Below are 15,051 nucleotides of genomic sequence, written 5' to 3'. Positions count from 1 at the left end.
TTGCTGGGGCGGTGCTGCCACGGCCGCCGCGCCCGGGGCGGGGGGTCTCTGGCTTCCGGCGTGCAGACACGCCGGGGGGCCCGATGTGCGAAGCAGTGCTGTGGCACGCGGGGGGCTGCCTGGCTGAGGAGCGAGGGGCTGCGGGAAGGTGGTGGTTAGGGGGGACCCAGTCTGTGCCGAGCCGGACGCTCTCCGTGCAGTGCGGGGCGTCTTTCCCAGCCGCGCTCACCTGCCAAGCATGGCAGCGGAGCCAGCCCAGACATAGTGCGCTGTCTGTTCAATTCCATACGATTGCCAGCTTCTTTCTCACTTGTTTACTGTAATATCAGGCGTGTTTTTATTTATCTAATTTTATATTCAGTTATAACCATAGTAGGTTAGCTAATATACGACAGGTGTCATCCCTGGTGCTGCAGTGGAACTTCTCCTTTCTCTTGGATAACATAATGCTGTGAGTCTGTCTCCCCTGTCCTTTCAGATGCACAGTCTTCTTCCTTTTTTTAGGACTGTTACAGGTTTCTCTAATTCACAAAAGAAATCAGGTGTTTGTTCAACCTAGGGGAGACTTTTAAAATATTGAAACAAAGAGTAACTTTCTCACACTGTCTGGCTGTGAGCGTGTTGGGATGGAACTTGTCACCCCGCAGCTGGGTGTCTGTATACTGTATAAAATAGGTGTAAACTTCACTCGGCTTGGCCCTGGGGGTGCAGCCTCCCCTTTCGTGCTCTGAACAGCACAGGGCAGGCGGGCTCTGCCCTGCCGGGTGGCAGGAGGGGGCCGGGGAGAGGGGGGGCCTGCCCAGAGGCTCCTTCAGGTGCAGCAGGGTAGCAGGAGGGAGGGACCCTGGAAAGCTCTTGGAAAGGTGGGGGCTGTAGCTTCTTACTCTAGTGGAGTTTTTACACCATGCTGTAACATTTGAACTTTCACAAGAGATGTAATAATTTTGATAATAAAAATACTTAACTTGAAAACCAGGATTTTTGAAAGTCCCTTTCTGTTTCCGTACCACCTTCAGCACTGGTGCCCAGGTCATGGGGTGCGTGTTGGTCTCTCTTCCCTGTCCCTGCAGGGTAAATGAAACCTTGGAGGAGCAGCCCTGCAGACCTTCCTTTTGGCAACATTTGGGTAGAAGCCAGGGACTGCTCTGGGAGCTGCCATTCCTGAAGAAAAGGAAATTCCCTGAGCTTCCTGGCTGGGGTTTTGAGATTGTGGCTGTTCTCGTTCGAGCTCATTTGGGGAGGAGATGGGATGGAGGATGTCCCCTGCACTACACCTGCTTCAAAACCTGTTTGCTGGTGCCCAGGGCTTTTAGTTTGAATACTGCTTGGCTTTTCCTCGGGAAGCCTGAGATGGGCTGATCCTGGAGTGGGACACTCCAGGTGTGCCTCCAAGTGCTGATCCTCAAAGCTGGCACATCCAAGGTGCCCAGCAGCTCCAGTGTTGGACCACCCTCACCATGAAAACATTCCCCCCAACACCTCCTAGGACTCTCTCCATTGTGGCTCATCTGTCCCTGTGTGTCCCCCAGAAGAGTCTGGCTCCATCTCCTCTACGCCTTCCCCCAACGCAGCTGTGGGCAGCAGCGAACTCTCCCCTCCTCTCTCAGAGGCTGATGAAGCCCATCCCTTGGCCTCTGCTCCGTGCCATGCGCTGGCACGGGCTCGTCCCAGGCTGTGTGTTCTGTACTGGGGTGCCTAGAGCTGGCCGACACTCTCCAGACGTACGTACAAGAGGTCCCCAGGTTGCCCTCGCACTCCCACAGCCTGGAAAGTGCTGCCCCTGCTCCTCTACCAGAGTGTGCCGTTGGCCTGACAGGCCATGTGAGTTGTTTTTCCATCGAGATGCAGCAATTAGCTGCATTTCAGGAGGCTCCTATGGGCCTGTGTCAGCCTGTGAGCCGATGGACCGCTCGTGGTGCGCTGTGCGTCCACAGCCCCGCGGAACCTGTGAACAGGTAGAAGGGGAAGGTTGAAATGCTCCCAGTGACAGACGGGACCCCCACCCCACCACGGGATGGTGGGACAGACCCTTTCCCTGGGGACTCGCTCGGGCCACCCCGTTCACGTGCCAGCACGCGTGGCCTGAGGCTCAGCCCTACTGGGCGCAGGGTGGGCTCCCACTCTCCCTCCCCAGCACAGCTCGGACGCTCACCTGGCTGCTCTCCCCATCCTTCAACATCCTCCTTGTGAGCCATCTTGTCATCAGCAGCACCCAGAGGAGCCCACTCCCATCCCCCCGCACCACAGGGCTCCGAGCTGGTCTGGTTTGAATTATATTTTTCAATAAGGTTTTGTGAAACACTGTATCAAACTTTGTACTAAAATACAGATATATTACAGCTACTGTATTCCTTTCTCCACTGATTTTCTTCCTTTGTTTTTCCAATTCAGCCGGCAACAGCACTCACAAGCTGGCAAGACCCGGGCGCTGCTGGGGCTGGGTGCGGGGGGGTCCTGCTGACCTCGTTCCAGGGAGGCGGCTGCCAGAGGGATGCGGACGTTGCCAGAAGGATGCAGGTGCCGCCGGGCTTGTGGCTGGCAGAGGGAGCACCAGCACCCACGCTGTCCCAGGTGACTTTCACTCCCAGTCGGTGTTTTGGTGTGGCTCCGTCCCTCACCGCCACCCGCAGGGCTTCAGGCCATGACTTACCCGCTCCCACCATGCTGGGTGCCCTGGCTCGCTGGGCTGGGCGCTGGTTCCCGCAGAGCCCTTCACTGCCATCTCCCACCAGCCTCTGTGTGCTGTGGCCCAGCCCCGTTGCTCGTGGATGGGCAGCGGCCCCTCTGCCCTAGGCTGCCCATCCTGGGGACATGGCCCCACTCTGCTCCCTGCACTCAGCTCAGCCCCACTCCCAGGCTGTGCCCAGTGCCTGGGTCCAACCCTGCCAGGGCCCCTGTGAGCCCCCGGCCCATCGCTCCCTGGGGACCTGGGGGCCCAATCCTGCCCAGGGCCCTGCAAACAGCCCCTGGCTACTCGCACTGAGACGTGGCCAGTGCTGAGGACTTTATTGCATTGCAAGGGCTGTGGAGACCCAAGCCCCCCACGGCCAGGACCTGGGGAAGCCCACACACGCCGGTCTGGCCAGCAGAGCCACAGCTGTGCCACGGCCACCTATGCCAGGGAGGATGCTGGGGGTGTTGGTGCCAGCTCTTGGGTGCTGCGCGTGCACGACCGAGGCTGGGTCACGCTCAAAGGCTGCCGGGCTCAGCGCTGCCCCAGGCAGCTGCCGCCGGCTCCCCACGGGCCAGCACACCATCGCCGTGTGCCAGCGAGGTGCAGCCAGGGGACATGGCCGGGATGCCAGGGTGGGCACAGGAGTGCCTGGGTCCCCCACCGGCCACGTCATGTGGGAGAGCTTCGCTGTCACCAGTGGAGATAAAGCACCGTATGGGAATGGGGAGGGAAGGTGTTTGGCAACAGCCCGTGGCCGGCTCGGGAAGGGGGCTGGCAGGGAGGTCCTCCTGCACCCACCCAGGGGGTTTTGCATGTTCAGCTGCTCCCACTTACCAGGGCTTACATTCAGCGGCGGCGTGAGTCGGGTGTCCCAGCGGCCGGCAGCAGCGAGGCCCCTGCCATCCCCATGCTGGAGGGGGAGCGAGCGGCAGCCTGCAGCCCCAGCCATGTGCCAGGGAAACATCACATCCTGGGGCTGGGATCCCAGGACGGGGAGCGAGGGGGCTCAAGTCACTTTACCCTGTTTAGAGAATATGAATTTACATGTAAAAGTAGGGGCTGGGCCCCGTCCTGGCCACTGGGTCTCCCGGCCATGGAGACAGGATCTCGGAGCTGTACAAAACGGGAGTGGGGAGGGGGCTGGGGCCTGGAGCAGCCGGTGCAGGGCGTCACTGGGCACGCGTTTGGGTGGGTGGCAGAGGGTGAGGAGTCCTGGGGATGTAGAAATCTGTTAAAAACTCTGAGACTGTTTTTTCCTTGAAACAAAACCGCAGTTGGACGCTGTTCTCAAACAAAGCAGGTTTGGGGCGTCTTCCCCCAGCAGCGGCCCATGGGCGGAGTGCGGAGCTGGCAGGGTGCATGGGATGGCGGTGCCAGCGTGGACATGGAGGTGGCCACGGACGTGGCAGACGAACAGCATTTTCCTGGCACGGGCGGTGGGGCCTGGGGGGGTGGCACAGGATGCTGCTTGGCAGCTGGCAGCAGATGAAGGGCAGGATGGGGAGGGATTGCCCAGGCTGCCGGCCGTGAGAAGAGGGTCCTGCTGCAGGTGCTCGGCCTTATATCCTCTGTGGGGAGAGCACAGCAGGTCAGGGCTGGTACCAGGCAGGCCTGGCTCCACCATCGTGTGACATGCACATGCCTGTCCTAGCTGTCCCTGATGCCTCCCTTCCCCATTGCCTCCAGCCCCACTGCCCCGCACAGACAGGGACCCCCCCATCCCATCCCATCCCATCCCATCCCATCCCATCCCATGCGGGACCACCCAGCACAGTCACACCCAGACACGCAGCACGGTCAGGGCTGTGGGACAGGACAGTGACACTCAGGACTTACCGCAGTACCGACAAAATCTGTGGAAACAGAAGAGAGGGGGTCAGGCAGGGCAGGGGCTCAGCAGCCCACTCCCCCCATGCCCGACCTGCCTCGCTGTGCAGGTGGCAGTTAAGCCCGCAGGACCCTCACCCGGCTGCAGGCTCCCAGAGGTGCCGAGCCCCCCAGGGCCATTCCCACCCGGGGATCCCCCCAGGGCTGTGGCACAGGCCCCCAGGACCCCCTGAGCGCAGCACTCACCTTTGCTCTCTGTCTTGAGCTCCTCGTGCAGCAGGTCGTTCTGCCGGTTGCCGAGGACAAAGGCCAGGAAGGAAAGGATGAGGGCGTTGAGGATGCCGATGATGGCCAGGATGTAAGCCCAGCGCACAGAGCAGTCGCCTAGGGAGTATTTCCCTGTCTTCTCCCCGCACATGTCCCGTATGGTCTCTGCATCCCAGCCATCAGGAAAGATCATGCAGCCCAGCACCAGGCAGAGCGCTGCGGAGGGTTGGAGGGGAGAGGAGGGGGAAACGTCAGAGGGAGCACGGGGGTGGCAGTGCCTGGCGCTGAGCTTCCCGGTCAGTGCATGAGTGCAGCCTGCGTCCGCCTTGGACCCCCAACAGCTGGGTAGCGTGATGGGTGATAGCCACTGCTGCCCTGGCAGCCCCAGGGGGACTGCACCAAACCTGGCCACGCACAGACAGAGACATCAGGGGCTTGGTTTCTTCAAGCATCAAGCACAGGATCAGTGGTTCCCCACGGGCTTTCCTCATGGCTGCAGGCTCCCTGCGCGTGGGCTGGAGCTACCAGGCAGGGATGCTGCCTGCCAACATGGTCGTCATCCCTGGGAGCACCCGCATCCAACCACCTCACAGCCCTGCAAGCACCACTCCCAGGGAGCTCGCTTGCTCAGTGTGCCTCCATCCTGCACACTCCATGCCAAGTTAGGAGTCGTCAGGGAGCACCAGGATGAACGGGAAGGGAAATGCCAAGACAAAGCCCGTGGCTGCCAAGGTAAGGAAGCAATGCTTTTTCTGACTACTGCCAGTACAAAAGTTCCTCACCTCGTATCAGCTGGGAAGGCTAAAAATATTAACGATGTTGGAAAGAAGCTGGGGCGTGCTGTATTTTTGTCCTGGTTTAGGAAAGAACTGAGAGGCTTGTGCCCACAGGAGTAACAAAGTGCTTCCCTGTCCCCTACTGCTGGAGGGACAGCAAACACCGAGTGCTGCCGCAGCGGCGGCCCCAGCGGACGGGCAGCCAGCGGTCTGGCTGGCGAGCTCTCGGGGTGCTGACATGCACTTTTAACTGCTCTTGGTAGGGAAGGGAAGTCCCAGGAGGGAGGTGACAGTGAGCGCAGGGCTGGCGCAGGGCATCGCACTGGGACTTGGCACAGCCCTTGCATCCCGATGAGCTGCGCCCATCGCTCTCCCCTGGAAAGGGCAGGGACGCCGAGGCGAGTCGCCCTTAGCAGCCCACGCACCGGTGTGTAATACCAGCTGCTGCCTGGTCTCTGCCTCCTCCGTCCACATTACAAACCTGCTCAGCAGAAGCATCCTTGCAGACAGAGGCGAGCTCCACAAGCTGATTTATGACCGTACACAGCTCCGGTTCCACCCCAGCACTGCGTGGCTGCAGAGCATGGTGCACGTGCGAGGAGATGGCAAGCCGGCACCTCCAGCACGTCGTCACCAGGGACTCCCAGCCAAGCACAGCCCCGTCTGGAGAACTCCCTGTCCACTGGGGCCAGATCAACCCAAAACCATCCCCTCTGGAAGAGGACATATAATCAGCACTGATGCCGTGCACTGCACAGTAACTGGTGAGCAGCAACCCAGCCTGCCTGCTAACCTCCGAGCTAGATGCCATTTAATTCAGCCGAGTGCCGGAATTAAAGGCAAGGAGGAGCAGCAGACCTATGCCAGGACTCTTGTCTGGAAAACAGAGATGCCGAGAGGATTTTAGGACCTCACCGAGTTCCCAGTGCAGCACAGCTGCAAAAAAATGCCAAGGTGCTCTGTGGCCATGCTTGGCGAGAGGGTGTTTTTGTCCCTGCAGTGCTGGTCAGGCTGACACGACCCAGCCTGGAAATGGGCATGGCTGTTAACGGCTCTGCCAGAATTGGTGAGGAGAAGAAAAGAGTGTGGCGATGCCAGAGGAAAGCACAGCGAGCGGCAAGGTGAGCCCTCCAGCTGCCTGGGTGGGCAGCAGCCCTCAGCGACAGACCCTCACAGCCCAGGAGAAAACAGGGCTGCAGGAGAAGGCAAATTTATGTAAAAAAAAAAAAAAATTCAGGTACCAATTTTACTTGCACCAGCCCGTGCTCGGGCGGGCTCCTGGCTTTTGTGCAGGGCCCTCAGCCAGTCCTTCGCAGGAGCAGAACTGCAGCTCCTGGGTCTTTCCCTGGACTCTGCAAGCATTGGTACTTCCTCTGCGTTTCTCAGGGTTTATTTGGGGTGGATCCGACTGCCTGAGCAAAGCAGGAGCTCACCAGGAGCTCAATGCTCTGCAGACACCATAGACACACGGTGAAGGTCCTCCAGGACACCCGCAGGTCCCAAACATGGCAGGACGGGGCAGTGACCCTCCAGTAACATCCTGGAGGGCTATGGCACTTGTGGAGGACACGAAAGAGAGGTTTTAAGGTGAAAGTAGAGAGCGTCTCAAAAGGTACGGGAAAAACACACAGCGCGTGTGCCACCAGTGCAGCGGGTTGTCACAACACGGCCACAGGGGACAGGCAGCGACAGCCACTGCCAGGACCACCAGCGCTGGCTCTAGCCTGTGTCTGCCTGCCCTAGTTTCTCCTCTTCCCATATGTCTGCTCTGCACCGGCACTGGGGCAAGGCAAGCCCGTGCCCAGGCATGCGGAGTGGCTCCAGGAGCTCTGCCTGAGATCTCACAGCCCCCGTTTACCAGCGAGAATTAAACTACAAATTTACCACCAGGGCAAAGGAGCGCTTCCGAGACACCATGTGTACCTGAACACCTCTGCCCGAGGGCGACCAGGCTCTTCCCACAAGCCCCTCACTGCTCTGCGGCTCCCCAGGAAGTGGCTGTGGTGGGACCGTGCCACCGAAGGCAGGTCCTCTCCCAGCGAAGAGCAGCACAGCGTTCTCCTCTTCCTACATGTTCCCAGAAGCAAGCCGAATCCTCTGCTCTGTCACAAGCAATTGCATTTCCCCCGTGTCCCCAGGCCGCCCAATGTCCTGGAAACGCCTTCCCGTGCCTGCAGCACGGGGCGACGCTGAAGTGCAGAGCAAGAACGAGAAGGGACCCCCACACGGTCAACACCCCCCGCGGCGGGTCTGAGGGGCGCGAGGACGGGGCTCTGCCTGCCCGTCCCTCTGCCCACAGCACTGTTCTGCCAGCACCTGCCTCCACATGCCCCAAGGTCCACGGCAGACCTGCAGGAAGATGTTGGGTTTTGTTTAAAACAGCCTATTTCTACACCTTGCAACCACATGAAAAACACCGAACGATGACTCCTACATGAGCTGCTATTAAAAAGGAAAAAACAACCCCACTCCCATCCATTTTGGCTTTGATTCCCGTTCTTCTGAGGGTGTGGTGCCTGTCCCCACTGCCAGTGGCACCAAGGACAGCCAGCTGCTATGTCACACCTCACAGCTGCCACCCCTTCGCCAGACTTTGAGCTCCAACTCCTCTTCCAGAGTTTTCCCAGTCAGACAGATGGATTTGAGACCAGGCATTTCAGTGGTCACCAGGGCAGGCCGTATGCAGAAGAAGGACAAACTGGCTGTGATTTGCAGGACTGCCCATGGGATCCTGCTGGGGCCAGGGATCCTGCCTCAGGGAAAGCAGTATTTCTCAGCTTGGTTTTGTGGCTGGTTGATGGCTTCCCACTCCTTGGTGCTCCCTTGTCAGAGCCCCCTAGAAATGAAATGGGCATCTCAAGGGCTTTTGACATCCTCACAAAAGAAATTAATTGAAGGGAATTCAATGCTATGACTCAGGCTACAACACTGGAGCAAGATTTTAGCAGAGAGAGATGAGGAGGCTCCTCCTGGCAGGATAACGTGCCCCAGCAGAAGGTGCATTTAGCTAATTTGGACCATCTGAGTAACCCATGTGTTTGTCAAGTACTAGCGTTATCCCAGTCCGCCCCAGTACCAAGCAGTAGTGCCTGCAGGATTCAAATCTGATTTTTTAATCACTTTTGCTGTCTAGTTTAGTCTGCAGGTTTGGATGAAGACTGGCTTTTACTGCTCTTGCCTGCCAGAAGCAGAAGGAGTTAAGGACGTACCCTGCAGCTGAGAGACATGGCTTCCCCCCAGGACAGGCTTGAAGAGCATCAAGCTGCCACGGGACACACAAGGGACTGAAAAGCGGAAAATGCAGGGGTAAATGGGGCAAACTAGTAACTGCTGGGTCCCAAAGGGGCTTGTTAAACCTGGCTTTGGGACAGGGAGGTGTTTGGCCCTGTGGGTAGTGGCTTATCATCCCTCGGGTTCAGCGTGCTGGCTGTCCCCTGCCCTCGTACACATCGCTCCCACCTTCACCGCAGACATTCCTCTCTGCCGGGGGGTATTTCGGTGACCTCCCCCCCAGCCCCTCCTATCTACCTTGTGCCGAACAGGAGTAAGCTCTAGGTGCCGTAATGTCCACTCTGCCCACAGCCGCTTGCCATGATGATGGCACATTGGTGTTCCCAGTGGGGACCCCCCAACACACGTCCCCAGGCTCTGCACACCAGCCCCAAACCCCTGGGGGGACAGGGGTTGTGCGGTGCCTTTGCGGTCTGCAGCAGCTGCTTCTCACTAGGAACCTCCTGAGAACTGAGCACCGAAAGGAAAGGGAAAAAACACAGCCTTCCCCACCTCCTAAAAATAGCAATCGCTCAAAAATAAATGAAAATTAAAGGCAGCATGCTCGGGACGGCAAGAACCAGCCATTTACAGGTTCCTGTAAATGACAAGACAGGAGCTCCCTTACGGCATTTTGCTCCACAGGCTGTTTCTCAGCCAAAAAATCAGCGGGATTCAGAATAGAGTTACAAGTTTGTATGAATCAGAACTGACAGTTACTTTATCTGGAACAACAGTTAAGGGATGTAAGCTCCAGGACACGAGCAGCTCCGAAACGTCCAGCTCAGCCCCTCCCTGCGGGTCCGCGGGCACATCAACAGCCACTACGGGAGGGTTGCGCTGCCTTCCAAAGCCTGGGGCTGGCTGCTACGGAGCACGAGGTGCTGGAAGGATGCGAGGGCTGCGCTGTGTTGCTGCTCCTGTCCCCACTGCTCGACAGGAGTGGCAGGGGAGTAGAGGGAAAATCTTCAGGAAAGCTTTTTCGGGGCCAGAAGCCAGTAATTTCAGCAAATGCAAAATTTTCTTGCAGCGATGTCTTTGTTTTGCTGCAAGGTCGGCAGGTGGAAGCGGTTCACCTGGAAGATCATGTATTGGCAGGATTTCTCCCTGGGGCAGAGAAAAGGCTTGAGGCTACTTCATCCTCACTGCCAGCAGCTGTCCCAGTTACACTCCTGGCTGGTTTGGAGCAGTGGTATGTGTGTCTCATTTTTTTCATTAAGAATTTCAATGAATGACTTTTATATCCATGAAAAGAATTTTTCTGAAACCTCAAACTCTCTCTGAGAGGAGCTGGCTCTCCAGCCAAGGAAGACGAGCCCGTCCTGACATGGCCCAGCAGAGCCACCGCATCGCCACCGGCACCAGGGAGTGTTTCGGGGCTGCGGCGTTCACTGGGGCCAGACCCTGCCCTCCCTTAACGCTGCAGCCCTGCCAACACCATGCGGCTCAGCCGTGACCGGCCCGGCCATCAGCCACAGGCTTCCCAACCGCTCCTCTCCACTCACATGCTGAAACAATGCCGTGCAGCTGTGCCAGGCGAAGGGTCCCAACTCAGACAGTGGCAAACGCAGCTCAGGTGCAGAAGATGAAGCTGCTGATGAAGGCTCTGCCTCTGCTCCCAGTTCACGTGCTGGTGGGTGGGAAGAGCCCATCTGAGAGGTGAGTGTAGCTCTGAAGGGAGTCTCCCAAAAGAGAAAAGGGCTGAGATGGATATGTATTATCACATTCTCCATCAGGCAAGACACGGCGTAATTAACTCCGAAGTGCCGCTGGTAAAGACAAACCCCAGCCCCACGGCCAAAGACACGGCCTCGGGTGGAAAGGCGCTCCACGTATCGTGCTTGTGCCTGGCCTAAGGGAGCTGGATGGTCCCACCACACTGACGATGGACTTGAAGCGCAGGGAAACACCTTCAAACATGGTCAGTCACTTCCTCCGTGCAAGAGGGACTGTGTGCTCACCTGGCTGCCTCTTTTGACCCTCTGTAGACTGTGAGTTCAACACTGAAGCCCCTCTGATAACAGACCGGACCCACTTGGAGTAGCCATCCTCACTGGAGGCACGTGGGTACCATGTCACGAAGAGGTGGCTGGGGTGTCTCGCTCTGGCACTAGTGCTGGACACCAGGACAACTCTGTTCGAAGCTTGGAGTTAACTCACAGGGTGACCACATCTGACACTACAGCAGAGAATTAGGGAATCAGAGGAAATGCTCAGGCTCCTGGGCAGCTGCCTCGGTGCGTGGTGGTGGTGGTGATGGTGTATTCCCATGCTCTGGTCTCCAGCAGATGACTGCTACATGGTCTCTGGAATGCGGGCATCCACAAAATCAGCTCCTTCATCTCGCTCCTCTACCTGCCCTCCATGGAGGGTGGACGACAGGGATCACCCACACAGCCCGTTTCTCTTCAAGTAAGCATCATCTCATGGGACTTTCTCAAGTAGCTCCTCTGCTAATTTTGAGGACTGAAGCGGCATCAGGGTGCTGTCAGTCATACAGTTGTTGACATGCTCACGTTAAAGGCCCGTTTCTGGTTTTATAACAGAAGGATTTAGCAAAATCTCCAGTTTTGCATTATTGGGATTTTGAACAGGGCAGATGGCTACGTTTCTATCTGCGATAAAGTAGAGTCTTTCCTCTTAATTAGATCCAGTTTCCTCCTAGTGGGGCAGTAGCTTTTGAGCTGGAGCTTTCTGTGAAGCTTAATTCAACCCTTCCTTGATTGTTGTCCACTAATTAGACATTGATGATTTAAACTTTTTTTTTTTTCTAAAAGAGATACTGAATTTCTGATCATCCTCCTCCTCCTCCACCTTCCTGCTCTTGATTCTTCTCCTCTGAAGAGCCCGTTCATGCCCTCGCTCAGCAGCCCTGTGTTCTGCACCGGCCATCCCGCAGGGACAGGGTGGACCCACCTCTGACCCATCTCTCTGCCTTTCACCTTGTTTACCTGGTTTTCACCAGTGAGACCACAAAACTTAGGGACTTGCAGTCACTTCTGCCATAGTGGTGCAAGCCCTCTTTCACCAAGGCAGGAGGAATGCCTTTCCTTTCTCTGACCCTCCAGCCTCCCAGGTGGGTGAATCGCCAAAGCTTGCCATCCCGCTGCGCTGGAGCCTGCATCAGGCCACATCCCTGCCCTACCCATGGGATTTGGCCCATGGTGGCCTCTCCATGGCAGCTCCTTCTCCATGCACAAGATAACACATCCACCTGTGGCTGCCTCTGACATGCCCAGAGAAGTTCAGCCCTGCCCAGTCCACCCCAGAGAAGGCTCCCTCTCGCCAGGACACACCACCACCTCCCTGATGGTGACACCAGTCTCTCCTGCAGGACAGAAGCTCTCTCGCGCTGCCCCATCTCAGGGCAGGGTGGATGGCCAGTCTCTGTGAATGCCGCCTGGGACATTCCCCGATGCAGAAAGGCCGCGAAGCCACACTGCTTCGGGAGAGCCCTGGGCCAGCCGGGGCCAGGAGAACCAGCCCGTGTCCCCAGCAAGCTGCACACTCAGAGTTCTCACAAGTGCAGGCATGAGCAACACAAGTGTAGCCGCAAGGTGCAAAACGTGAGCAGGGACGAGCCCCCGGGCAGGGTAAGGGGTACCCAGAGGTGACAGCAGCAGGGTGCTGCCGTGGCCACCCAAGCCTGAGCCGGGCAGGACAGGAGGCACCAGGAAGGAAGCCTGGGGCTGCCATCAGTGCAGTGCCCTCTGCCACGCAGCTCCCTGCACAGCAGCAGCACCGGCCGGGCAGTCCAAGCCACTTGATTAAGCTGCTGACAATCGATAGGATTTGGGCTCTGAGCTTGCCTTAAACCGGTAAATCTTCGGGACAGGGAAAATTAAAGATGAAGGAATTTCCTGATAAGCCCAGGCAGCTCCAGGTCTGGCTGCGGTCCTGATCTGGGTGAGAAGAGGTCATGCTTTCCAGTCCAAGCCAGCTGCAAGGGAGAGACCCAGGCTGGCTGCAAGCCCTTAGCATGGGTGGGCTGTATCCTCCTACATCAATGATTGGGGCCCTTCTCCAAGGGGAGTCGGACTGGGGTCCCTTCATTAGGCATATAAGGGGCTCTGGGTCCTTCTGGTGGAAGCTCTGAGCCTGTTCACGCTTTGCATGCACTGGGGAGTAACACAATGTCTTTCCATATGTGGTAAAACTGGAGAGAGAAGGAAGTGAAGGGTCCCGCTAGCGGGAAAACCTCAGCATCTCTTCTCAGGGTCTTCATCCTAAAAGGACAGACCCCTGTAAGGACAGATTGGAGGTCTACACACAAGGGGACACTCGGGACCCTCATTGGCAAACACATCAGGTCCCCTTCTGGGGAAAAGTTTGGGTTAATGTATGATGTCCCTTTGAGGAGTGAGTCTATGAGGGTGTTGGAGTACATCTACAGTGGGGCTTCTTTTGTGGAGGGAGCTGAGGAGGATCTATAAACAGGACCACTTTTGGGGAATGACTGGGATTGAGCCTGTGGACACTTCTGAGGAGACATCGAGGCAAATGTACAGTGTTCCTCTGTGAGAAGCGCTGTACTCAGAGTCTCTATGCAGAAAGCAGGGGCAAGTCTATCCTCACAGCCCTTTCATGATGCTGGAGGGAATCTAGGCACAGCATCACTTTGAGGGGGAGTGGAAGAGTCTGTCTTCTGTGCACAGGTGCTTTTACAGGGCTGAAAGGGTCCATGCGTGGGCTTGTGCCAGTGATAGGGTCCCTTCAGGGGCTGGAGGTTCCTCTAAAGTGGGTATCCCCTAGGGGCTGGGCTTGCTCAGGGATGCCCTTGGGGCTGAGTCCCCAAGGGGCTGGTCCCAAGTCCAGGGTGTCCTAGAGAATCCTTGGGGCTGGTCTCTGACCCTTTGGGACAGTCCTTGTTGTAGGGTGTCCCAAAGCTGGTCCCTGACTGGGGTGTACTGGGGTGCCCTGAGGGTGCTCCAAGGCCAGTGCATGTCCTGGGTGTCCTGGAGTGCCCCAGGGTGCCCAGGTGCCCCAGGGCTGGTGCCTGTTCTGGAGTGTCCTGAGGTAGGTTCCCTGATCCAGCTCTCCTGGTGTGTCCCAGGGAGCCCTGGAGTTCCCTGGGATCAGATCTTGCCTAGGAAGCCCTGGGTGACAGTGCCCACAACTGGTGCCTGTTTCTGGTGCTCTGACAGTGCAAAGGCCTGGCCTGGGTGTCCAGGAAGTCCTGGAGTGCACTGGGGTCAGTTCTTGGCTGGGATGCCCCATTGTCCCACAGTGCTTGTGCCCAGCCTAGCTTCCTTGAGCAACTCTGGTGTTCCCTGCAGCCAATCTCTGCCCATGGATCCCTGGGTGCCTGTGCCCAGAGCCAGCGCCTGTTACTGGTGTTCTGTCAGTGCTAGTGCTTGGCCTAGGTGTCCCAGGAAGCCCTGGAGCATCCTGGGGCTGGTTCCTGGCTAGGACATCCGATAGATCCACAGTACTTGTACCCAGCCCAGCCTTCTCGGGCAACCCTGGTGTTCCTTGTGGTGAGAGGCCCTAATACCAGTTCCTGGGGAGCCCTGGGTGCTGGTGCCTCATGCCGGTGCCCGTTCCTGGTGCTATGTCAGTGCTAGCGCCCAGCCTGGGTGTCCCAGGAAGTCCCGGGGTGTCCTGGGGCTGGTTCCTGGAACCACGGCCCTGCAGTGCTTGGACCCAGCCCAGTTTCCTTGAGCAACCCTGGTGTTCGCTGTGGCCATGGCCCCTGCTACCAGTGCCTGGGGCTCCCCGGTGCCAGTGCCCGCTGCCCGCGCTTGACGCTGCTGCGAACCCCGCACCCCCAGCGCCCGGAGAAGGCCCGCGGGGGGCCGGTGCCCGCGGGGGGGCCCGGTGCCGGTGGGTACCTGCCAGCAGCTGCATCCAGGCGCAGATCTTGTAGACGGTGGCGGTGTTGCAGAAGAAGAAGAGCGCGAAGCAGGTGATGCAGCCCAGCGTCAGCACCATGGACAGCAGCACGAAGAAGGCGGCCGCCTGGAAGGCGCCCGAGGGGATGGTGCTGAAGTCGGTGAAGGAGCCGCGGCACGACAGCTCCCGGCCCGCCAGCCCGCTGCCCACGCAGTAGTGGAACAGCCCGAAGTAACCGGGCTTGGGCGTGTTGACGCTGTCGCCCACCCAGTAGGGCTGGATGAAGACCACCACGTTGATGATGGCGAAGCAGATGGTGAAGATGGCCCAGAGCACGCCGATGGCGCGCGAGTTCCGCACGTAGTTGTCATGGTAGAGCTTGGAGGCTTCCTGCGAGGGCAGCAT

The 15,051-nt window shown here is 58.1% G+C and overlaps 1 protein-coding gene across 2 annotated transcripts; it reads right to left on the bottom strand.

Moving 5' to 3' along the window:
- Positions 1-3,766: 3,766 nt before the first annotated feature.
- Positions 3,767-15,051, bottom strand: LHFPL4 (LHFPL tetraspan subfamily member 4). 2 transcript variants are annotated; one of them, XM_086619010.1, is made up of 4 exons: positions 14,646-15,051; positions 4,748-4,984; positions 4,511-4,527; positions 3,767-4,242 (listed from the first exon to the last, which is right to left on the bottom strand). In XM_086619010.1, the coding sequence occupies exons 1-4, from the start codon at positions 15,049-15,051 to the stop codon at positions 4,234-4,236; spliced, it is 669 nt and encodes a 222-aa protein (XP_086475136.1). In that variant the 3' UTR covers positions 3,767-4,233. The 2 variants fall into 2 exon arrangements, with proteins under 2 accessions (XP_086475136.1, XP_086475135.1); XM_086619009.1 differs by lacking the exon at positions 3,767-4,242 and having other exon boundaries at positions 4,402-4,527.

Source organism: Tauraco erythrolophus, chromosome 12 (genome assembly GCF_009769465.1).
Source record: "Tauraco erythrolophus isolate bTauEry1 chromosome 12, bTauEry1.pri, whole genome shotgun sequence".
Lineage (NCBI taxonomy): Eukaryota > Metazoa > Chordata > Aves > Musophagiformes > Musophagidae > Tauraco > Tauraco erythrolophus.
Note: the sequence above shows the minus strand (reverse complement) of the source record. Positions and strands in the feature narration are given on the sequence as shown.